Raw genomic sequence first — 25,015 nt, 5'->3', positions numbered from 1 at the left:
TACTGTTGCATTCGCAAAGAAACGAACTGGTGAAGCGATATGTCATAATTAGATATGTATATTTGTTGATAGTCGGAAATCTTAAGTCTTAACCAGTTTTAACCTAATATAGTGATTATGATTTTTCGCATCTGCTAGTTGTTAATTGTACAGAGTCGTTTAATCAGACTAATGGGAAGGAATAAAATCGAATTTGGTCAGTCCTAAGAAAATCGGGAATCTTAGTCGTATAAGTTGGTTATTGGTCAATTTCATCGATTCACCGATAAGACTTAGGATTACCGATTATCGATTCATTGTAGAATCAGCTTAACACATTATTATTTATGTAATTATAATTTATATAATATTTGTGTAATATGGATTCAAATGTTGTTAAAGGAGCAATTAAAAAACAGCATGATAGAAAATTTCAAAATTCGTGATTAGATGAGAACATTTTTAAAGATAGTTGACTCCCCATTCTAATTTAAATAAAGCTTTTTGCAGTATATATAATTCCAGCTTTAAATATTCTAGAACAGATATTATATGAAGCATTCGCAAAGGGCTAAACATATAGATAAAATAAAAAATCAAAATCAAAACCTCGATAACGTTGTTAGTAACGTTTCCATGATGATACAGTGAAACGAAAGAGAAATAAAACTATCCGCTTTTTTTGTCGAACATAACATTGCTTTTTACACGGCATTTGATATCTTTATTAAAAAACATTCGTTCGACCTAAAATTTTACAAAATTTGTCACTGGGTCGACTTAAGTGCAGCAATATTGTAAAAGATGTTTTGGTAAAACGCGAAACAAAAAAGCTAACTAAAAATTTAAAAACATGTAAATTTTCGATTTCAATAGATGAACGCACGGATATTACAGATACGAAATTTATATGCCTGCTCGTACGATATATTTGCCCTAATAATAAGAAAATAAAAACGCAATTGTTGGAGTTATTAGCATTAGATGCAAGAGATTGTAGCGCGAAAAAAATTTTTTTAACTTTTAAAGAATTTTTTTCTATAAATGGAAGGGAATTCCTTTAAAAAATATCATTAGAATGGCAAGCGATAATACATCGATTATGATTGGACATAATAATTCTTTCTTTTCTAATTTAAAATCTGAAATTCCTGGTTTAATAATGTTAAATTGTATTAGGTGCGCAACTAAGTTTCCGCTGTTTGTCAACAGATGACTCCAGCAGTAAGTGCTGGTCGATTCTGACATAACCTAAACGTCATGAACCAAGCTTAGACATATGGTAAACAAACCGCTTTGAAGCATTAGTGATTTTGTTTTTACGTCATATTCTTTTGGTTGTGTGAAAATGTCTGATTTTGTGTCAAATAATCGTCATATGCGGGAAGTATTGATTTTCTTCTTTCATTCGAAGAAAACGGCGGCTGAAGCGCATAGAGAGCTCCAAAAAGTTTACGGAGATGCTGCTCTAAGTGAAACAACGTGCCGAGATTGGTTCCGTCGCTTCAAAGACGGTGATTTCGATGTTGACGACCGTCCGCGTGAAGGAAGGCCAAAAACCTTCGAAGACGCTGAATTGGAGGCATTGCTCGATGAGGATCCGTGCCAAACGCAAGAAGAGCTTGCTTCAGGAGTTACCCACCAAGCCATTTCCAAGCGATTGCATGTGTTAGGAATGATTCAGAAGCAAGGCCACAATACGCGGAGAGGCACGAAAAAGTGATTCTACAGCATGACAACGCTCGGCCTCACGTTGCCAAACCCGTTAAAACCTACCTGCAAACGCTGAAATGGGAAGTCCTACCCCACCCGCCATATTCTCCAGATATTGCACCGTCCGATTATCACTTGTTCCGTTCGATGGCACATAGTCTGGCTGACCAGCAGTTCGACTCATATGAAGACATCCAAAAATGGCTTGATTCGTGGATAGCCTCAAAAGATGAACAGTTTTATCGTGATACGAGCTCTGCCAGAAAGATGGGAAAAAGTAGTAGCTAGCGATGGGCAATACTTTCAATGATTCATTTGTAACCATTTTTTCACAATAAAGTTGCATTTTCATCAAAATAACAGCGAGAACTTAGTTGCGCACCTAACATTCTTTCGCGTTAATTGCATGTAAAGTGAAAAATTACCGCAAACTTGTAAAAATTTGTGAAAAAAACAATTATTTATTAACGATAAATTTCTTTTTATACATATAGAAATTCAATTTCGATAATCTTGTATTTAACGTACAGAACAGTAACGCAGTCCAATAATTCTGATTGGTTGACTCTCTATTACTTTTCCGAGATTCCTTTTTCCGAAAATCCGACTGTCATGAGACACCACCCTTAGTGTGATTCTTTAATATGATTGATTCCTACATTTAGATCCAGCAAAAAGTTAAAGGCAAAAATTAAAGAATCACTTAGTGTTAATTGAATAGAGTTTTCTCTACTGAACGCAGCCACTGTAGTTCCTATACTTAAATCGAGCAAAAAAACTAAAGACGAGAGCCAATCACATTAAAGGATCGGATAAAATTTTGAAAGGGTAAACCTCCCGATTTTGTGTGACATATATGGAATTGACACCTTAAATCGTTAATACATGAAATTTATATATAAGTGAAAATCTAGAATAAGTGGATAGACGCAGAAGGATCGATTGCTATAAGCTGTGGATTTCCTAATATATTATTCTTGTACTCTATACATTATCTGGATTTCCGAATTATTTTCGGAATTTATTAATAATAGATTTCCAAGTGGAGATAGCATAATAACTTTTATTATGCAATATATTAAATAGATTAAACATATTAAAAATGAAAATCCTGGTTTGAACCATTAGTATGTATGTATGTTATGTTCCAAATAAAAATCAGATATAATGTAATAGTAAATTCCGGATAAATTCTTAATTACCTGAAATTACAGACATACAAAATAGATTTTTATGTGAAAATCCCAAAAATTAGTAACCTAAATATAACCAAATTTGATTTTAATATGCCTTAAATTTACATTACTTTAAAATCCGAAGCGCCACTACGGTCTGAGTATTGAGATGTTGAACTAATATATATATATTCATTCATATTATATTCACTTGTTTGAAAATATATTATTAGTTCAACATCTCAATACTCAGACCGTAGTGATGCTTCGGATTTTAAAGTAATATTATTTAACATAAACGGTCTTGTTTCCTTATGCCTTAAATTTAATTTTAGTAAAGCCCTATTTGTACAAATATAATCAAATACATTTTATGTCCAGACATACCTGGAATTTAGTACAGGATTTACTCGATTTTTATTGCCAACCTGCTGTCAAATTATGTCAACAGACTCTGGCTCGCAATCTGATTTCAGATTCTGTCAGCAGGTTCTGCTTAATTTCTGCTGCCAGTTTATTTGCATAGAATATTAACAGATTCTATCAGCAGAACAGAAGCAGACTGAAACATCAGTTATGATCAGTCTGCCAACATCTTCTAATCAAATCTACTAACAGTCTGATGACATCCTGCTAACATTTTGTTATCTGGATATATTTTTGATGGAATATTCGACCACTTGACGTAGCAGTTCGATGAGAATTTTCTCAAGAATTTGTGTGAAGGAATACTCCATTAAATCTTAAAATTCATGTAACAATTGTATCTTATCATTTTCAGTAATCACTATTTATTATTTATTTATTTTTTATTTACAACATTCAACATATTTCAACATGATTTATTTAAAATAATTTATTCACAACCTTAAATTAATTTTTTTCCTATTTGTTATTCATTTACTCATTTTTTAATCATTTTTTTATTAATTAAATAACATATGCAATAATGGTTACGATTGTGAGAGCAAATCATTTTCACAGAACAAAGTCCATTATATTCTTTTTTTCTCTAAACTAAGAAATATATTCTTCTAAATAACCAGAATTATTAATTTCTGATGACAAAAAGGTGTTCCCTTTATCTATTAACATAGTCTTTGTTTCAACATCCAATTCTTCAAAACAATCTGTCTGGATTACAGTCGCCATGTTTTTAAAATAGAAGTGGAAGCAATATTTCATCAATTCCTAAAAAATAGAAGCTACACATATAAGTGAATTTAAAAATATGTAGGAGAGAGCCGGGCTAGTTGCGCATAAGGGCAAGTTGATTAAACGCAAATATCTAAATAATCAAAATATATATGGATACGTCTATGTTTGCGTAAGTAGCACAAAGACAGAAATTATTGTGCCTTAATACAATAATCTGTGTCTGGCTGTCAATAGCCAAATACGTGCGCTTTTTTATTTCTGTATATCAAAAGTAAAATTATTAGATGAGTACTCTTTTTGGTCTATGTGTTAAAAATTAAAGCTATTTATAACAATCAAATGTGTTTTTGGAAGTTATTATCATATTTTTTAACTTTAATATTCAAATTGCTATTTTATTTACGGTTTTTCAATTATAAATAAGTATTTCAGTCAACAGCAATATGGGGCTTGTTGGACCCAATATCCATGTAATGACTCTTATAAACTCAGCTGCTCAAATGAAATCTATCTTTATCGATACTTTTTATTCTATTTTAACGATTAAATATATATTTTACGTTTAATTATTATTGTAAAGAGTAATGATTTTCTAATTTTAATCTAATAAGCATTTAAAAAGAGAGAGTATTACAAATTATTACACTATTAATAAAAATTTGATTAATGTACACATAATTCTTTTCAAGTTTTTTAATCATATATAATCTCTTAAACAATTATCTTCATGGTTTAATTTATCCTTCGAGAATGCTCAACATGCCTCATAGGCATATTGATCCACATCCTTATAAAAAATGAACGTATTTTTTTTTTTAGTTATAAGATATTAACGATTTATAAGTACTCAGTTATTGAGCCAGATGAACATGTAACGTTTTAAAACATTTACAATTAGTCTATCATAATTGTGTGAAGATTTATAACTTAAAAAAAATGTCACAATTAGCTTCGCGCTCTCTACTCTAATATAAAGATATAGTTTTACAACTAATGTATTCTGTCTAAAGCTACGGTTAAAAATCTCACTACAAATGCTTTGAAGCGTTTGGTTGACTAATTAGAAAAAAGAATTTTACAAATTGACAAAAGCATTCGTTTTATTTAAAGCATTCGTAGCATCGCGTTGATCTAATATCCTAAAGTAATATTGGCAGCTGGATAGCTTCAACCGAGTGTGGCGAGGGAGGCATTTATCTCATGTAAACATTTTAAAGGGAGCGCAAAAATGGCAATTTAATTTCCTACATATTCTAATTTATTAACGGTAATTTTGAATTATGGTCCACTTGATGCTACATTAAATTAAAGTTAATGAAAAATTATTTAAGGTCGTCATTAAGTCAAGAAAAATTAGTACCAGAAAAAAAGTATTATGTACTGGGGTGGAGATCCAACTATTCTACTATATTTATTGAAATATTTTATCATAAAAAATTGCTTTTGTACATATCACTAGAAATGCGATTTGTAGAAAAATTAAAGATAATGAGATATATGTCTAGAAATAATTTTCATTTTAGAGTTTTCGAAAAAATTTATCCAAATACATTACATTGCAATATTGCTGGAACATTTTGTTGCGATATAAAACAAACAGCGGATATCTTAACATTGTTGGAATTTTGCAACAATGAATTAGCAACGTTTCGCAACTACCATGCAATATTGCAATGTTTTAGTGAAATCATTCTGCAATGTTTCTGCAATGTTTCTGTGCTGTATGGGACCCTATTGCCCCCCTGCAAGGCAGCACGCCTTCGCAGACTTCATTACCACGGTGGATCAGAAAACGAATCATTCTACACGGGGCTGTTGTTCGGGGCAGTTGTCATCGTCTCCAGCAGCCTCTATAGCAGCAGGTACTTGTAGGTGTTTTCACTTATCACTATATTTGCACATAATTCTCAACTCGGGAAACATATGATTTAGGTTTAATCAGAAGTCTTTTGCCAGTGATCTTAGAATATATCAATAAAAGCAGAGATTTCAAGATTTTTGACCTATTTTTTCGCTCTAGATTGAAAATTTACCCTATGGGTGATCCTATTTTTGTTCAGTTGGATTCATATTCAGCGACTCAAAATATATAAGAATAGCTGGATCTTTACCCCAGCACATGGTATTTTTTTTTCTGTGGACCTTATCAAATACAATCTTTTAATTGAAAATAAAAAATGAAAGGCTCTATAAAGTTTGATATAATAAATGATAATTTCGCATCTATCAAAATACGAAAAATATTATTGCAATTTTAGTAACTGTTTCATTTGTAACATACATATAATTTTATAGCATATAACTCCTCTCCTATACACGTGATTATATTAAATTAATATTAATACATACTATTAATTAATATATGTATATATTATTGATTACTATTAATTAATATTTCTTATTACACAGTACGACAAAAATCGATTTTTTTCCTCTCATGAAAAAATCGATGAGATCCTGAAAGTAGATGTAAAAAAAAGTACCCGTGTCTCGGCAGTTCTTCGGTTCTTTTACCAGATCAAGTCGTTACATTTTAAATATCATCAAATGTCTTTTTATAATGCTGTACAGCACAGGTTTCCTCCCATAAAAAATTCAAAGAGATTCTGAAAGTAGATGTTAGGAAAGCATATCCATGTCTCAATACTGACTGATACTAAAAATTTTCTGGGCAATAAAAAAGCCGACAATTACAAAAAAATTGTTGCTAAAATGATTTCAGCTTTTCATACAATGAAAGTTAACATGTCACTCAAAATACACTTTGCTCACAACTATTTGGATTTTTTTCCATCAAATTTGGGGAATTCACAGTGATGAACATGATGAACATTTTCAGAATACTGAGAAACGCTTCAAAGGAAAAGACATCAGACACATGCTTGTCGAATACTGTTGGTCTATTATTAGTGATACAAAACCGGAATCATATAAACGACAAATCAAATGACCAAGATTCTTATAATAATTATAATTATAATTGTATTATTATTATTATACAAAAATTTTGGAAATATATAAAAAAAATAATTCTTTAATAAAGTTATTTTTTTTGTATTCGGACTCATCGCATAATTTTACATGCAAAAACGTCAATTGTTTATTTAAAACAATTATTATATAATTTTAAACAATTGTAAAAAGTCAATATAAAGCAAATACGATAAATGACTGTATAAAAAACGTTAACGACGGATCTGATAAAACGCCGAGGCACGGATATTTTTTTTTTGTTACATCTGCTTTCAGAATCTCTTTGATTTTTTCGCGGGAGGAAATGTGTGTTGTACTGTGTTATATTTCACATCATAAAGAAATATTTTTTACTAAGGAGAGCGTTTTTTTATTTTCCTCCGGTGTCGAAATAGTCTCTGCTTTGAGCTTCAGAATGGAATATACATTTGTTTCAAAAGTAAAAGATTCGCGAATTTTAAAGGGAACAATATTTTACTAGGTCAGAAAGAGAAAATGGAAAACATATCTCAATTGGATTTATATGTTAATCCCATTATAAATTCTGCAATATTTTTGTCTTATAATAGAAAGAAAAATCCATAATAAAAACAAAAAAATAGTTACTTCCTTGCGATGTCCTTCGTTCATATTGTTGATAAGGTTAAAGAGGTACATGACGTTCGATATATTAATTGTTTTCTTTATTTTTGATATACAATCCATCTGGAGATTTTTCTCGCATAATGCATCTGCCAATTGCAAAAGATCTGCAACAAAGAGATATTTTAGTCGCGACTTACATATGTAATATTCGGTACGTTTAACTCAAACTCACCTATTAGATTTTTAAAAGATGATAGATGATTGAGATGACCGATATATAAATATTCTAAAAATTTTTTAAAAACGGCATATCTATAATTATTCACTATGATGCTGTCAAGAAAAATATATTAAAATATTACAAACAAATCAAACAAAAAAGGTTTTTTTAAATATACTTTTTTTTTAGTAAAAATATACCTATTTTCAACATAAATAGTTTGGAGCACACTTCTAAAATATGTAGAACGAATTATCAGGATAACTTTGTGAACATAAATTGATTGTTTCTTGACCATTATCGTGAGATCACTTGTTGACTTTAGAGACAGGAAACACGAATTAATTATTACAGTTGAACATGTGTATTATGTAATCATCAAATCTTTCCTTTTGTTATGCAATGAAAAAATGTAATAAAAAGAAAGACATTTAACCCTCAGTATCTATAAAGCGTAACTCCCTCAATAGATCTGACATTTTTTTTCCCTTTTCACTTATTGCAAAATATCTTTTGAGCTATGACATTTTAGACTTTCTAATTAAAATTTCTTTTTCTTAGTCTTCAAATAATAGATTAAAAAAAAATTAATTAAAATCGATGTACTACAATCTGAGATATAAGCAAAAGAAAATGCTAGGTTACAAATATCCTTATCGGTAGATAAGGATATATACTTTTTTTAAATGTAGGTACTGATAGTTAAGATATCAAATCACGAAACGAGAGGTGTTGAAAAATATGCTAAGACTTTACCAAGGAGATAAAATACAACTATGATAATCAGTATAATCAATTTCGGATTGTAAGCAATTAATGGCTTGCTTGCGGTTTTTAACATGCCATTAGTTGAAAGAGTTTGAAAATTTTTGACATCTTTTAAAGATTCAAAACTAAATTGTAAAAATAAATTGTATTGCAATTCTTATAATACTTCATTGAAAATATTGAATTCGAGAAACAAATAAACACACAAAATAAAGTCTAACCTGATCGTCGAATGCAGTTTCCAAATCATTTAATATGTGTAATTCTTCATTTATGAATTCATATGCCATGGCCATGGACATTGGTGAAAGAGCTGTCGTCGAGTTGAATATGTCAAACGCGTTCGTAAATTCACAGGGAACATATTTTTTAATTGGTACATTAAAAATAAAGCCCCACATGTAGATATGTCCCACGCTAGACTTGACAAAGCTTTTGTAATCAATGACAGCGATGTCTGATATTTTTTTTACATTTTTTATGTATATCTGTTGATCAAAAAATTCTTTGGTTTATTCTTTAGTTTATGTTTTCCTACTTTTTTCCCATTTCTCATAATACAATTATAGAAACAAATCATTTACCTTGATAGGAGAAGTATTGTAACTTTTGTTAAATTGATCGTAAATGTTTGATCCCCAGCCGTAGAGTTTCCCTTTATTACTTAGAACAAGTATGTAATCAATCCCACAAGCTACCTTGACTAAACATTAAGATTAGGTTATTCTATAATACTTGCAACAATAAATTCTTCATGTATACATCTTTACACTTTTAGGAATGTATTTTAAAGAAAATTACCAATTATTTTGTCTTTAAATGCGGTTATTTCACATGGCCGTTCAACAGAACTTACTATTTCGTCGTATTGAGTATAAGTGGTAAAAGTTAAATCCTCATCCAAATTTCTATGCTTTTTTATCATTTTGCTATTAGTCCTACACAAACTCAATTGATCGTTGTCACATATACCCCAACAGTACATTTTATAGTTATCGGTAATTATCACAAAAAAATTTATTCCGCAACTTATGCATGTAATCTTCTCTTCGATATTTATTTCATGTATACTGCATTTTTTTCCTTCTATCCAACCATTTGTGTAATATATCTAAATTAAATAAATATAATATATCTAAGTAAAGTTAATAATTATTCTTACTAATGCATTCATGATGATATCGTCGTAATACTTTACTTTGCCATCGTCAGTCAAAACGAGAAAATTACTCTTATTAGTTGCTGCTTTTATAATTCTTGTATTGCTCCAATCAATCTTATGGGAAGTATAATATATATAGTGTGAGAGTTTTACCATAATTTCAATTTTATTTTCAACCTTATTGTCTGTAGATTGAACTTCAAAATTGAATGTCATTTTTGCATTTTTATCTTCCCATACATATTTCTTTTAAAAATATAATGTGATCATTGATTTATTCAGTTAAATTAATTATACAAGATGTTATTTTTTTAAATTGAAATCCTTGAACATTTCATTTTTCCTTAATACGAAGAAATTTTTCGAATGAAATTGGAACTGTTTCGAGAAGTACATATTTTAATCATATTTTTTTCTAGGTGAGAGTGCTAAAAAAATACGAAGGTTATTTCCACTACTGTAAATAAAATAACATGATTTTTTTACATAATATGATTCTTCTAATTCTTCTACATATAAAACTTATATGAACAGAATATAATACGTGGAATCATTTAGTGTAATGAAAACGCAATTACTTATTTCTAAAATTAATTGTTTAACTTCATATTTTTTTAAGCAATTATGTGTTTTCTTTACATAAATTGATTCTCTTTATAATTTTGTTTGTAAAAGTATTCAGGTGCAAATGAAAATGAAAAGTATTCATACAAGGAAATTTATTTTTTTATAAAAAAAATCTTTGTGGAAAATAAACATTAATTAGCAATTTTACAATGAATACATTTTATTTTAACATAAACAAACGAGCTTCATATTTCTAATTTTAGAAGCTAAATTTCTCGTTTGTACGCATACTTTTTGAGCATTCAAACAATACAATTTTTAATTTTCAGATGATATCTTATTTTTCGGATGATATATTTTGTATAATTACACATCTTTTATGTATACATTTTACACATCTTTTTGGTATAATTTTAAGAAACATACAGTCCATTTTATTCTTTATGAATAAATTATTAATTATTTAAGAAATGATCGTCAATTAAACATCGAATCGACATCAAATTGATGTTGAAATCATTGTATTTATATCGATTCGATATCAATTCGATGAGTCATTTCTCACTGGATAATATTTACTTTTTAAAAATAAAGTTTTTTTAAAAAACATTTTCTTTGTACTGATACTTTTTGCACTTACTATATGAATGTTCAATATGACGACAAAATGTTATTCCATTCAGCGAACCTGGCAGTATAAACATTTTCTATGACTAACTTTTTTTCTCCTTATCCTATTTAAATGTCTCAATTAGTGACAAAGTAACTTGTGGCAAAAGAGAATTAATAAATTATCGATACGTATGCCACAATAAGTACACATAAGTACACATGAAATTAATTTTTTTTAGCAAGTTTGAACATATTTAAAGATTACGATAACTTAATTTTTAAAATTTTTTTAAGAATTCTTAATTTATTTACATATTTATAAATGTTGTTTTTATACCATTTAATGACATATGTATTCGAAATTGTCCCAATTTATAACGGATATTGATCCATAGGTGATGTAAACATCACCAACGTTCCTAATATTGACACGTCGTATAAACAAAGAAACATCTTTATTACTGACATCCAGTTAAATAATCTTATATTTAATTTAAATTATGTTTAATCATATCTATAGCCACTATTTGTACTCAATATGTTGTTAATTTGATTAAAATATTGGAATTAAACAATTTAACTAATGAAAATATATTGCTGTCTCTTAGATTAGGAACTGCACCGACTATCATAAATTGGTACAAAATCATGAGTGTCCCTATTACTAACTTAAGCAAGACAATTCATAGATTAGGAACTCATATTTGTATATTTTTTAAATTCTGCAAGATTGTAAGTTACATTATTAATATTATTTCTTAATTTAATAATAATTGATATTTATAAATTACACATTTCATTTAATAATAGGAACGTTTTTATTGTTTTATATGATATTTGTTTGTCAGTAATAAAGACAAACAAAATTTGAGTACCGATTAGTGATGCATTAATTAAAATATGTATTTTTGTGACGTTTCCAGTTATTATTCACAATGTTTTTAATATCTATTTAATTTTGGGTGCTTACTTTTATTTACTTTTAGATTAATAATAGTTAGAATCATTCGACGAAAAGACCGTCGATATAGTTGCCTTCCATCCTTACAAGATGTTAGTGAGCATCTGTTAGATTTGTTATCATTGATAATATGCTTATAATATTTTAGCGTTTACAAAAGCATTTAATTTTATTCAAAATTCATTGTAATAGATAACATATACAATTTTGAATAACACATTTTTTAGAATGAACACCCATTGATCTATATTAATTGATTTATTAAGAAAAACAGTCATGATTGTCACTAATTGGAACATTTACTCAGCTAAGTCTTCTTATTCTTCATAAGACTAAATCTTAGGATTCTTTTAATATGTGGAATAAAGTATAAAATATCTAACTTTGATGTATCTGCTTAATATTTTTATTTGTATATAGAACAATTATGCAATCATATTATATTTTTAAAAAATCATAATTTTATTTAAAAAAATAAAGTTCTTTAAATCTTTATGGTGCTTCTATCTAAAAAAAATTAACGTAACCAAAATATGTTCTTCTGGAAACTGCTCTTTCATTTTTATATGAAATGTTTGTTTCATAAAAAACAATTGAAATATTCAAAATTTTCAATTTCAGTGCATCGTTCTTTATATGGATTAGATTCAATGAATTTAATTACATTGAATTTATATCATAAAATAAAATAATTTAATACATATAAACTCTTATAGAAATCTAATACCAAAACTGGCAAATTAATCACTTATTTTTAATATTAAAAGTGCTGTTGACAATACTTTTAATACTCAGAATAAAAGATTAATTGCGACCAGTATTAGTATTAAATTTCTATAAGGGAAAGTAATCCAAAAATTAATAGAGAGTTGATCATACATTTAGTAAACTTACTTAAAATTGTCGATACTATAAGTTTGTTGTACGTTAAATGCAAAAAATAAATTTTAACCTCTTATAACTTTATATTGTAAGACATTATTACATGCACATGATAAAAAACAACATATAACAAACATATAAAAAATTAACGTATTAAATGTATTTGGCATATATATTACGTTGTAAATATATAAAATATATAAAATATACTCATTTTCCCTTTATAGGATTATTGCTTTTATAAAGGATATATACATAGTTAGTGATACATGTCATAAGTTTTACTATTTTTTTCTAATAAAGACACTTTTATAAAGATAAAATTAACCTTATAAAACAATTTGTCTTTTTTCATTTCCATCTATTTTGTTTATTAAGAGATAAAAATTATAATCTTCTTTTGCATTCTGTGTACTTTATACACTGCTCTATAATATAATTTTTAAATTATCAAAAAGATTCAGCGAAGATTCATTCTAGTAAAATATAAAATGGCAATTTTTATTACGATATATAAATTGTTCATGTACCTCAACATCTTGAGTAACCAAAAAAGCAATGCCATTATATGTAATATTGGCAATCAACATCTTTATTTTTTTTTTGAACATAATATCCGCTTTTGTCGGATGGTATTCTTTATCTATATAGCCAGTACCATTCTTACAGTTGATGCATGATTGCAGTCCAAGCCTTAGATAAAAATAATTACAATTGTTACTAAATATATATTGCCGTAAATATAAATAAATGATTAATTCGGAAAGTAATTAATGTATCTCGTTTTGTGTGAAGAACAATAAGTGATGGTTGTCGGAATTTTAGTTTATTGAAAAAGTTGCAGGTTGAGCTAAAATAAATGTGAAAAGAATGATAACTATTGCGTATGAACGGACGTAAGAACTGTAAGAAATTAGCAAAAAAAATCTAAAATTTTTTAAGTCCTCTTTTGAAATTTTTCAACTATGATTTGGTTTTTGCTCAAGCTTTGTTAATCATGTTTTCTTGTACCATGGCCATAAGATTCGATCGCATAATGATACACTTTTTGTAATTAATATTAACGATCGCGATTCCGTGTGCCGTTTTACAAAGACAAAAAACTGCTATCTTTTCTTGATATTATAAAATTAAAAAAAATAGAAGAAAGGAAGATTTCTCAAGAAATCTTATACGCTTTACCTATGCTCATAGATGTAAAAAGTATAATAAATTTAAATATGATAATTATCACATCACTTTTTTATTTCGCGAGGAATGTTAATTGGGTATTACGTTGCTTTTATTGTCTGCATGTTCTCGATGCCTACGTGAACAATTGAATTAAAATCTTGGATGTTGCTTGTACTTCTTACTCTCAATCTTCGCGTTCTCTCTTTTCAACGCTCAAATGTGCGTATGTTCATTTTGTTTTAAGTACAAAAATTTTTGGGAATTTTAATCAATACACAAACGAATGTCTTATACTTTTTTTAATTTTCTGACTTTCGCAATCGTAGATTAAGCTCAGATCTACAATAGATTTTTAAACCTTAAGTCACAAAAAATGGACGAATCATAGTCAATTATTCCCCTTGCATTCGATTGTAACAGGTAAATTTCTTACGGCTTAAGTTTTAAAATATCTATTGTAAATTCGGACTAAGAGTCTTTACACATAAATTTTCATTATCGCATAAAAATATACACAAAGAAGAATTTATATTATAAAGGCACATGTAATATGCTGGAAAATCTTTTGGCTAAATCAACGTACTAAAAATATGAGTTTAATTCTAGGATCATTAATATCTGTCTATTATTAGGTGCGCAACTAAATTCTCGCTGTTATTTTGATAAAAATGCCATCAAAATAACAGCGAGAACTTAGTTGCGCACCTAATATTATTTCAAAATTATTCGTCGTATGTATATTTAAAAAATAAGAAAAAAGAAATTTTAAACTTACCAACGTTTGAAAGTGATTAAGTCTATATTTTCGTCTGTTTGGTTTTCATCAAATTTGAGCGAAATAGACATGATAACGATCGATATTAAATACAATTTGTAGAAATATTTGTTAAATATCTTTTTTAACAATATCTTATTTCACATGTGATGCGTACTGACAATTGAAAGAAACGAACTCTTTCTTTGAAAATCAATATAAATTTACCTTCGTGTTATTGAGACCAATGTTAATCATATAAATATTATCTACTTAGGGTTTGTGTTCATGATGTTAGAATATGATTCGAGTAATTTATATTAGAAATTAGCTTTTATGACCTATATCAACTTTAAAATATTAAATAATGCTTTAAGTTATGAATGATTCTAATCGTTACGTGGTCAAATTGAACAACACCGATTAAGATTAATAACTATTCCACACAGGATACGCTCGTGTTTTTAAATTCTTCAATGCGTTTCTGTGCATTTATATACAGGGTGATTTATTAAATCGACCATCGGAAATATCTCGCTTATTTTTGATGATATAAAAAAATATTTCGAATGGAAGTGAAATTGTTTCGAGGGACATATTTTGATCATATTGTCTTTTTTCTAGGTGCAAGCATCAAAAAGATATAAAAGTTGCCTCCACTTTTTAAAATGGAATTGTATGATTTTTTTTACACAATATGATTCCTCTAATTATTCTATATATAAAGGTATTAAGATAGTGATTTCAAAAAACCAATAATTTATGAGATATTTTATACTTTATTCTGGCACATATTGATATAAAATGCTAGATAAATTTCTTTCCACCAACTTTCATCTCATTATTCTGTTCATAAAAGTATTACGATATGATTATCAAAATGTTAATAGTTTACGAATTATTAAAATTTTATGTCAATATGTACCAGAATAAAGTGTAAAATATCTCGTAAACTATTAATTCTTTTTGTATCACTATCTCAATACTTTTATATGCTGAATAATTATAATTATAATTAGAGGAATAATTATAATTATAATTAAAGGAATCACATTGTATAAAAAAATATGTCATACAATTCCATTTTAAGAAGTGGAGATGACCTTCATATCTTTTTGGCGTCTCCACCTAGAAAAAAATAACATGACCTAAATGCCCCTCGAAACCGTTTTACTTTCATTTAGAGATAAAAATGACCAAATTTGATAATAACTTACCCGTAAATTATTCTATACTTACCGGTAAATTATTCTATATTACTTGATAATTTTTTTGAGGCTAATAAAATAATATTTGTTTAACGTTAAATTTTCATTTTAATACTACATATTGATATAATAATTAGACAACCGACAATGTTTAAGGGATGCCAAATCAGGGACGATTTACGACGAGAATGGCGCACTTGCATATATCACTCACATCGTCCTGTTCCTAGTAATTTTTCACTGCTTTCATTTGCTAATCTAATGTTTAATATTTTATTATGCGTTTGTAAAATGAAATTGGATTATCTTATCTTATAGGATATTAATAATTATACATATGCAATTATACACATATAACAATGGTATTTATTTATTATACAGATATGTTTAAATATTTCTAAAAACAAAAAAGCTGAAGTAGTACATGCCATTGTTTCTACACATTATACACATAACATGTGTGTATATATATATATATATAGGTGTTGGAATTAATTCGTAGCGTTTTACAAGTGATGGGAAGTACTTTCATTAATGTATTTTTTAATGCTCATGTGAAATAAATAACATTCTTTCATTAAAAAACGCTACGAATTAATTCCAACACCTAATATATATATATATTATACAGAATTCATAAATTCGTGGATCGCAATTTAAATTGAGTTAAGTGATCGCATTGCAAAATGACTTTAACTGCATAACGGAAAGTATTGCACAATATATTGTTATTTGATTTTACATATATATATATATATATATATATATATATGTACACGTATACATGTATATGTACGTGTGTTTTTCACATGTATTTTTAATATTATTTGTAATTAATATTTTATGTATTTTATTTTCATCTGCTTATTATCTGCATATATTTTGAAAAATAATGTATTACAAAATAAAAACTATTTGATATGAACTCTTTGCAATGCAATCACTTAGTTCAAATTACGATCTAATTTGCAATACATCATTTTATATGTCTACTCAGTAAACGAGAATGGATTAAAATGGATTGAAATTTTTTTTCTATCGTATTTTATATATATGTATAAATAGCGAATACTTTTTTTGAATTTAATTTGATTTAATTGGATTCAATTACATTCAATTGGATGCAATTGGATTGAAAAACTGCATTTTCTATTCAAAATTTTGAATTAAACAGTATTCATAATTGTGTTGTTGTGCACAGAAAAAGCTAATATTATTTTTAGACTGAAAGGCATAGAGGTATGCTTCATGCAATTCCTATAAATGAATAAAAATGCATTCAGGATTGAAAAGCATTCATTTTAACATTTGTAAATCAATATTTCTGAAAATCTGAATCCATTTTGATTAATTTCAATCCATTCTCGTTTGTTGAGCACCACTTTTTCCCAAGCAACTCAGGATGTCATTGGCTATTATAGAAAAAAATAGATTATTATTTTATTACACAAAGAATGCGTGCACAAGATTTATATATCCATTTATATATCCATTTATATATACTTATATACACATATACACATATAAATATATATATATATACACATATATACATACATATATAGATATACATTTTATTATTATTGAAACAATAGCTCAATGACATTCTTTCCGAGCTGCTTTCTGTGCCTCGATGATATAATACGGTTTCCGAATTGGCATATTTCTTGCCGCTCTACTTATCGATTATTTCTGGAACCAAGCAGTCCTCGTAAAATAGTTTCAGCAATGGTAACATTTTTGTTTCCCAAAACTTATCATCACGCTCGACAATCGTGTACTTTAATCCAAAAGGGCATCCATACAACAAAAACACAATACTTTCTTTCTGTTACATGGACCTGAAAATAGTACGCGTGTCTTCGATTCCAGTGTCATCCATTCTCAAAAATTATATTTATCAAAAATTCTATGAATGTCTGCAATCATATTGAGCATTGCATCAATAGGAGACATTTGCCGCGCCGCATTAAGGACATTTAATCTCAACAATAATATCATCTCCGATAATTCCGTCAGGCAACAAGATATGGGAATTCTGCAATAAATAATCCACAATCATTTCTTTCTATTCCCAACTCTACCTGCAATTGCTGTCGTGCCACAATCTCTTTTTCTTTATCCCACTCAACAGCTGCGTTTATCAGACGAGGAGGGTAAAGAATTGCTTTTACAAGATTTTGGTATGAAGTTGTTTCTCTTCTACTACAAACCTTTCCAAAATTTGAAGTAGAGAGAAATTTTCGCCGTATGTTGTACCACTGCGGGTTTTCATGCTGACCCCGCATAGCATATTCTAATATAGCACGATCACATTGTTGTTCTATTAACTTTTCGTAAAGATTTCAGCTGTTCGTACATATAGCCTTCTTTATCAATTCTGCATTTGCTCCGTAATCTTTATCGGACGTAAATGTTTTAACAAAATATTTTGATGTACGAACAGAGATACCTAATTCTTTTGCCGTGCGAACATGTTCATGATAAGCTTCATTTTTTTTCATATTTCGACGGTCGATTATTTGTGTACGTGCTGGTGGTTTTTTATCTATAATATGACAAGTAGAATTCAATGCTACTTGCAAAGTATTTATTTATACTATAGATGCTTTTACACGCGTCTCGTAAGAACCTCTCCTTGCAAAATGAATACGTTTGCCACCAATCATTTTACTAATAATACCATTGCAACTTTCCAGGAATTACTAGTAAATTAATATAATAAACTATCAGCATTCTCTATAATACGTTTCATTGAAATTTCAATTTTTTAAAATAATCCTGCCTTTTGTAATTGAAGCACAAGATTTTCCTCACCTTCTTTTCAATCTCCTGTATAAAAATATTGAAGGGAGACGCAATCTTTATGCTCACCAAATACATGACTAGGTATATTTTGTAAATCTTTAATTAATCCTGCAATTTTATCTTGCCAAAGTATTTCGCTGTTACGGCGAAATGAGACGTCTTTTACAACAGCGTTCCGAATTTTCATCACGCTGTTCGTTACGATCTTTTTTTGAAATATTTCTGCCACCACTACTTCCTGCTTCACGTATTTTATTACAAAGATTCATACATTCAATCTTCTCCACAATGAATATTTGAATAATATTTGATGGAAAATCTCTTATTTGTTTAGCAACATTACTATCTCCATCATCAATATATTTATTATAGATTAATCCATGCATTTCTTAGCTACATCGGAAACCTTCAAGAATTACATTGCTTTCCATACTGGTAGAACATTGATTGTTTTCCCTTTGATTGTTTTTAAAGCATCTATATTCTTTTGGTGTTGAAGATAATTTAGCTGCTCGTGCACAAACCACAATATTTGTTTCTTACACCGACGAATAAAACTTTTTGAGAATAAAATATCCCGTAATAATAGCTGCACCGAATGAAGAATCGTAACTACCACTGCGATAGAATCTCTTCATCCACGAGCCATTTGTTATTACAGGTATATGCGGAATGCCGTCTATTACATCTCCCCTTTCAATTGTCAAACGCGTTTCCTCTTCGCCAGCTGTGCGCATTTCTTCTTCTGCAGTGGCGGCAAAAGCTTCTGACAGCTTCATTATGATAATTAATGTACGTTTTATTCTATACTCATGCATGAAATATCCATAGCAGCAAGAAGTTCTTCAAGCTGCTTATGACCAATCCCTGTCATCAATATAATACCACACGATACTTCTATTGATATTCAATATTTTGTCGTCATCAGTTCAGTCATTCCAAAAATTATCTTGGAAATGACACATTCGACATTCGACAAAATACTGAGTTTTGAGACCGTGATGTTACATTTTCATTATTACAAGATCAATAAAACGACATTCGCCAATCCAGTGAGTAGATATTTTTTGCAATTCAGTAAAAATATATCCCAGATTGATGATCTACAGACAAGACAGTATTCTCGATTTCGTCATCTTCATTATTCATTATATCATATTCATTGTCTACGTTATCTATATTATCTAAATTATCTACATTATCTACATTATCTACATTATCTACATTATTTATAATATTTTGATTATCATGTCTTCATTTATCGGTATTTTCAATTCTGTTTTCGACTGCAATGTTGATGTATCATTAGCTATTTCATTTCTCTTATCCGTACATACATGTGTGTTCGTTGAATTATTGCTACAAAATTCAAGAACATCTGATACAGAACCGACAGAACTATCATTCAAAATATTAAAGACAGTTTCTGTCCGTGAATGTGTTGCTGCATATGTATCTACTGACATATCAGAAATTATATTAGGTAACGATTTCCATTGCGGTATTGACACATCGTTTTCTTTACCAATATGTCCATGCGATTCTTGCAACGTGACATCCAATATTTTGTCGTCGGTTCATTCCAAAAATTACCTTAGAAATGACATGTCTGACATTCGACAAAATACTGGGTTTTGAGATTGTAATGCTTCGTTTGCGTTATTATGAGATCAATAAAACGACATTCGCCAATCCCGTGAATAGATCTTTGCAATTCAGTAAAAACATATCCCAGATTGACAAAAGATGGTTCATTAAGCTTTATAAAACGCAAACGATGTGCATCAATATTTTCATCTACATGCAAGACAGTGTTATCGATTTCATCATTTTTATTATTGTAATATTCATTATCTATATTATTTATATTACTTGATTATTTGATTTGTACGCACAAATAAAATGTTAATATATTTATCAAATGTATGTACAGATGATATACAATATTATTTCTTTACAGCAATCCCTATGCCGGTGCTCGCTCCGCCAGTGCAAGAAATTGCACTTCCTGTTATATAAGCCTGGATATCCAAATATGGTACCCAGGTATAAATGATATGAGATATCCCATATTTGTAGGATATCCATATATGGGATACCCTACAGATGCTGCACAATTTGTAAGTTACAAAAAAATGATGCACTTTTTAGTGCATTAATGCAAAAAATATTTTTAATTACAACCTGTTTTAATAATTTACTAATTTTACAATATTTTCTTCATATATTATATACCTAAATGTTGAGTAATTAATTCAATGTTTAAGTTTATATTGTGCTTTCATTGTAAAATATTAGTTTTTTATCTCGCTACATGTGCTTATTTGCGTTGAGATAGAAAGCCACTCTCCTGATATTGAAATTATTTTCACAGAGGAAACAACTTTTAAATAGAAATTGAAATTGATGAATGCGTTCCGAAAGACATTATCGCTATTTCTGTTATGCCATTGTCTTCATTGTTTATTAAATGTAAAACAAGAATAGCATGCCGGGAAAGAGATAAAGTAATTGATTTCATCTAACTTCATATAACGTAATTATAAATTAATTCATAATTCTAATTTTTCTCGCTTTTCAACAAAATGTAGGTCCCATTTGAACTGTTTACTACTGACTTTTTACTACTTTTTACTCACTGATATAATGAAGATTTAATAAATTAATTTATTTATATTGTGTCCAACCTCTGATATGGCTTTAGTAATTTTATTCTATATTTTTTCTAACGTTCGACTATATTTTGGTTGTTGGTTTAAAACTTTTAAAAGTACACATAAATAGTACAGTAATAAAATTAAAAGTACAGTAAATAAATTCAATAATTATATAAAAATATGCTCGCCCTAATATGTTTATTAATAACTTTATTTCAGAAAAAATATGTGAAAAAAGGAAAAAAAACATAGGATCTCCAGCATACTGATCGCATCTTACGCACAAGACTACATGGAATTCTTACAAACTGTGTTTATAAATGCAGTATATAACTCCTATAAAAAATCGTAAATAATTAATTAACTATTGCGTTTTGAAATTATTTTTGCTATTATACGTTAATCAAGCGCAACAGAACGAAAGAGGGTTTTTTTTCAAGAGAATGTCTCATGCTGTCTAGTTTCCTCTCGGCCACTTTCGGCACGCCGAAGAAGTCGAAGGTGAGATTTGTCACTAGAAAAGACAAGGAAACCTATTACCTTTCTTTGTTCAACTCACAATGTGAAGAATTTCCCTATGATTAGCAATCAGCTGTAGCAGAACGTGCAGTTCTGGTGATCTAGGTGATCTTATGCTCATTTTTCTTCTCAAAGAAATATTATTTCTTTATGAAACCTGTTGGGATTTCTTTTTTATATTACTAGAAAGGCTCGTATAGAGTCGGATTTTGCAAATTGATTCTTGAAAATTTTTTTAAATAAGATTATGTACACCTTAATTGCACTATAGTATGCATCGGATGAGATATCAGAGCAAATTTTTATTATGCCTTTTTTACAAAAAAAAAATAGTTCTGTACGAGCCTTCAAGAGCCTTTTCTGATTACAAATATCACGCGATTTATTAAAACGCGATTCATGTTACATTTTAGTCATAATTTTAGTATAAAGATATGCATTTTATAAGTGCAGATCTAGCTCAGTTATACTCATTTTTCTTCTCGAAGAAATAATATTTTCTTATGAAACCTGTTGGGATTTCTTTGTTATATTGCTGGGAAGGCTCATACAGAGCCAGATTTTGCAAATTGATTCTTAAAAATTTTTATTAATAAAATCATATACACCTCAACTGCACTGTGATACACATCGAGTGAGATATCAGAACAAATTTTTATTTTTCTCTTTTTACAAAAAAAAATCGCTCTGTACGAGCCTTCAGGAGTCTTTGCTGATTATGAATATCGCAAAATGCGATCCATCCAATATTTTTAGCCATAATTTCGGTATAAAAAAATTCATCTTCGACTAGAGGTCTCCACGGGTCTCTCTTATCGATCCTTAAGATTTCCGACTACCAACTCATTGTAGAATCAGCTTTATACTTAAATTCCGCTGTTTGCACTCACCGGCCTAACTATCTCGTGTTTGTCTCATGATTGTTTGATGTTGTTCTTTTTTTTTCTGTCGATGAGCTGAGCTGGTATTCGAATTTCCGTATGTGTCGTGTATATTCTCTCGAATTTTTCGAACGCGATATATAATAATTTACTATAGCTAGGTGTTGCAGCCGGGACGATGGCGATATAATTATTGCAACAGTTCTCTTTTTTACTTTTTATTTATTAATAATACATTCATGCATTAGTAATACATTTATTAATATTTTTTATTTATTTAATTTGTGGTTCTGTATTTTAATTAAGTATGGGACATTTTGAATCTACCGCACACATCACTTTATTCATACATGTATTCACACGTTAGCTGTGTTCTAAAATTCACTGCCATGCTGGAAATGTATAGTATACGTAAAATGTAGATTTTCAGCTCTGGTAATGAATTTTCGAACACAGCCATTGTTATATAGTTACTGTTTATACAATTTTATATTTACGTTTCGTTTGTTAATTTTACCATTTCGTATGTTATGTTAAAGTATATTTATATTAATTATATGCCTATAAAATAAAATTGTAAAAATATTTTGGTTTCTATCAGAATCGAACCCAAGACCTTTGGCATATTGACAAGTTCACTGTCTGTCATGCCAGGCTCGCGCTTATATGTCGCTGTGAAATTTGTAATTTATTTTATGTCTGCAGTAAATTTTGGAAAATATGAATATATTTGTAGACTGTGAATGTATTAAAATTTTTTGACATTTTCTAATACTTAGTTACTATGAATGCTTTTCTAAAACCTTGTCGTTTTTATACTACATTATTATATTACAGTACATTATTATATTACAATTTTTTTAAAATATTAACATAAAACTTTAATCGCTCATGGTTACAAATTAAACCTAAAATAATTTTAAAGGTCTATCTCTAATTAATATATCTTTGTTATATTATAATAATGAATCTTTTATATTTTATACAATAATTTCATATTCTTTTTTTTTCAACGATTATGTTTTTTTAGTTTTCAGAATACCTTTTTTGGAGGAAAGAACCGTTGCATTATTTTTTCAGAAAGTGTCATATCTATAGAGTATAGTCATAAATTTTTTATAAAAAAAAATTAAAAATTGAAAAATTGTGATTTTTAACTAAAAACTCATTTTTCAAACATTTTTTTTTTTATTATATTACAATTAAAATCTAGACAAAGCTAATGTATTTTTTTCTTCAATTTTTTAAGTATAATGTTCAGTAACTTTCTTTATTCTAAAGAACGAAAATTGCAGAGAATATGACAACCCGTTAAATGTTTTCATTCATATAAATGATTATGATTATAATTTTTATTGCACGTTCTCATTTGATCTTTTGATTATTCACTTTAATTATCGGCAGTAATAGAATAATTGTTAAACAAGCATTTATTTTGCAAGTGTTTTTGGACATTTTTTCACATTAATTGCGTTCAGTAGAATACAACAGTTTTCAGCAGAATACAATCGTTTTATGATTCTCTGCTGAGATAGGACCATTTCTCTTGATCTAAAAGCATAACCCAATCAGTGCGAAGAAAACTTCCAACAGTTGCAAAATAAACGTTCTGCTGAACGCAGCCATTGGTTGCATTATATTTTTAAATTTGATGTAATAGTTCTATCCCAGCGAATTAAAGAACTTCCAACAGTTGCAAAATAAACATTCTGTTGAACGCGAAAGGTCGTAATACGCTTGAATGCGTGATTAGAAAGATACTAAGGAACAAAACAAAGAAACAAAGCGTTCGCGAAGAGGCGACTAGAGATAATCAGAGTGAATTGAAGCAATCTTGTGAGGCAATATGTGCGTCCATTGCATCTCGGATCTACGTAATTGGCCGATTTTTAGTTCACTGGAGCCGGATTTTATTTCGCAGATCCATATGGTTTGGGTATACGGTAATTCGCTATTTTCTTTCGTCTTTCGTATTGTTTAAACTTTTAACTTTCAATCTTAATGGCTCACGTCTCCCCTTTTTAAAATAAGAAAGACGTTATTATAGCAGAGTAACAAAACAGTAATGATAAATTTGTGAAGTCAATAAATACAGCATTGATTGAAAATATTAGGCACTTGTATGTTTTTTATTGTTCTTTCTCATTGGGAATTTTTTACTTTTAATTATTGTCACCTATTAGCATTGTTACCGGCATTGTATAAAAGTTTAAAGGGTTTTTAAAACAAAGAATAATTTACAGCAAATGTTATAAATCAA

At 28.6% G+C, this 25,015-nt stretch overlaps 2 protein-coding genes and 2 pseudogenes across 4 annotated transcripts in view; 1 reads left to right on the top strand and 3 right to left on the bottom strand.

Annotated features, from left to right (window-relative positions):
- Window positions 1-25,015, top strand: part of LOC105144598 (RCC1 and BTB domain-containing protein 1-like) — a 33,064-nt gene that overhangs the window by 2,684 nt on the left and 5,365 nt on the right. Inside the window, exons 1-4 of one of the 3 annotated variants that reach the window (XM_087415112.1) lie at window positions 19,367-19,490; window positions 20,659-20,818; window positions 21,073-21,234; window positions 21,575-24,698. In XM_087415112.1, coding sequence (XP_087271238.1) covers window positions 24,602-24,698 — 97 coding nt within the window. In that variant the 5' untranslated portion in view covers window positions 19,367-19,490; window positions 20,659-20,818; window positions 21,073-21,234; window positions 21,575-24,601. Of the gene's footprint in view, window positions 1-19,366; window positions 19,491-20,658; window positions 20,819-21,072; window positions 21,235-21,574; window positions 24,699-25,015 lie in introns of those variants that run through there. The other 2 variants (XM_087415113.1, XM_011053576.2) reach the window with 2 other exon arrangements.
- Window positions 3,361-14,875, bottom strand: LOC105144608 (RCC1 and BTB domain-containing protein 2). The gene is made up of 10 exons (XM_087415139.1): window positions 14,704-14,875; window positions 13,286-13,448; window positions 9,770-9,979; window positions 9,373-9,682; window positions 9,156-9,274; window positions 8,793-9,059; window positions 8,004-8,122; window positions 7,816-7,916; window positions 7,605-7,747; window positions 3,361-4,058 (listed from the first exon to the last, which is right to left on the bottom strand). Exons 1-10 carry the CDS (start codon window positions 14,772-14,774, stop codon window positions 3,885-3,887), a joined length of 1,677 nt encoding a protein of 558 aa, XP_087271265.1. The 5' UTR covers window positions 14,775-14,875; the 3' UTR covers window positions 3,361-3,884.
- Window positions 17,487-19,129, bottom strand: LOC147906921 (uncharacterized; annotated as a pseudogene).
- LOC147906920 (uncharacterized) lies at window positions 19,203-20,769 on the bottom strand (annotated as a pseudogene).

This window comes from Acromyrmex echinatior, chromosome 17, assembly GCF_024713525.1.
Source record: "Acromyrmex echinatior isolate Ae372 chromosome 17, ASM2471352v2, whole genome shotgun sequence".
NCBI lineage: Eukaryota > Metazoa > Arthropoda > Insecta > Hymenoptera > Formicidae > Acromyrmex > Acromyrmex echinatior.
This window is presented reverse-complemented; position numbering and strand designations above follow the sequence as displayed.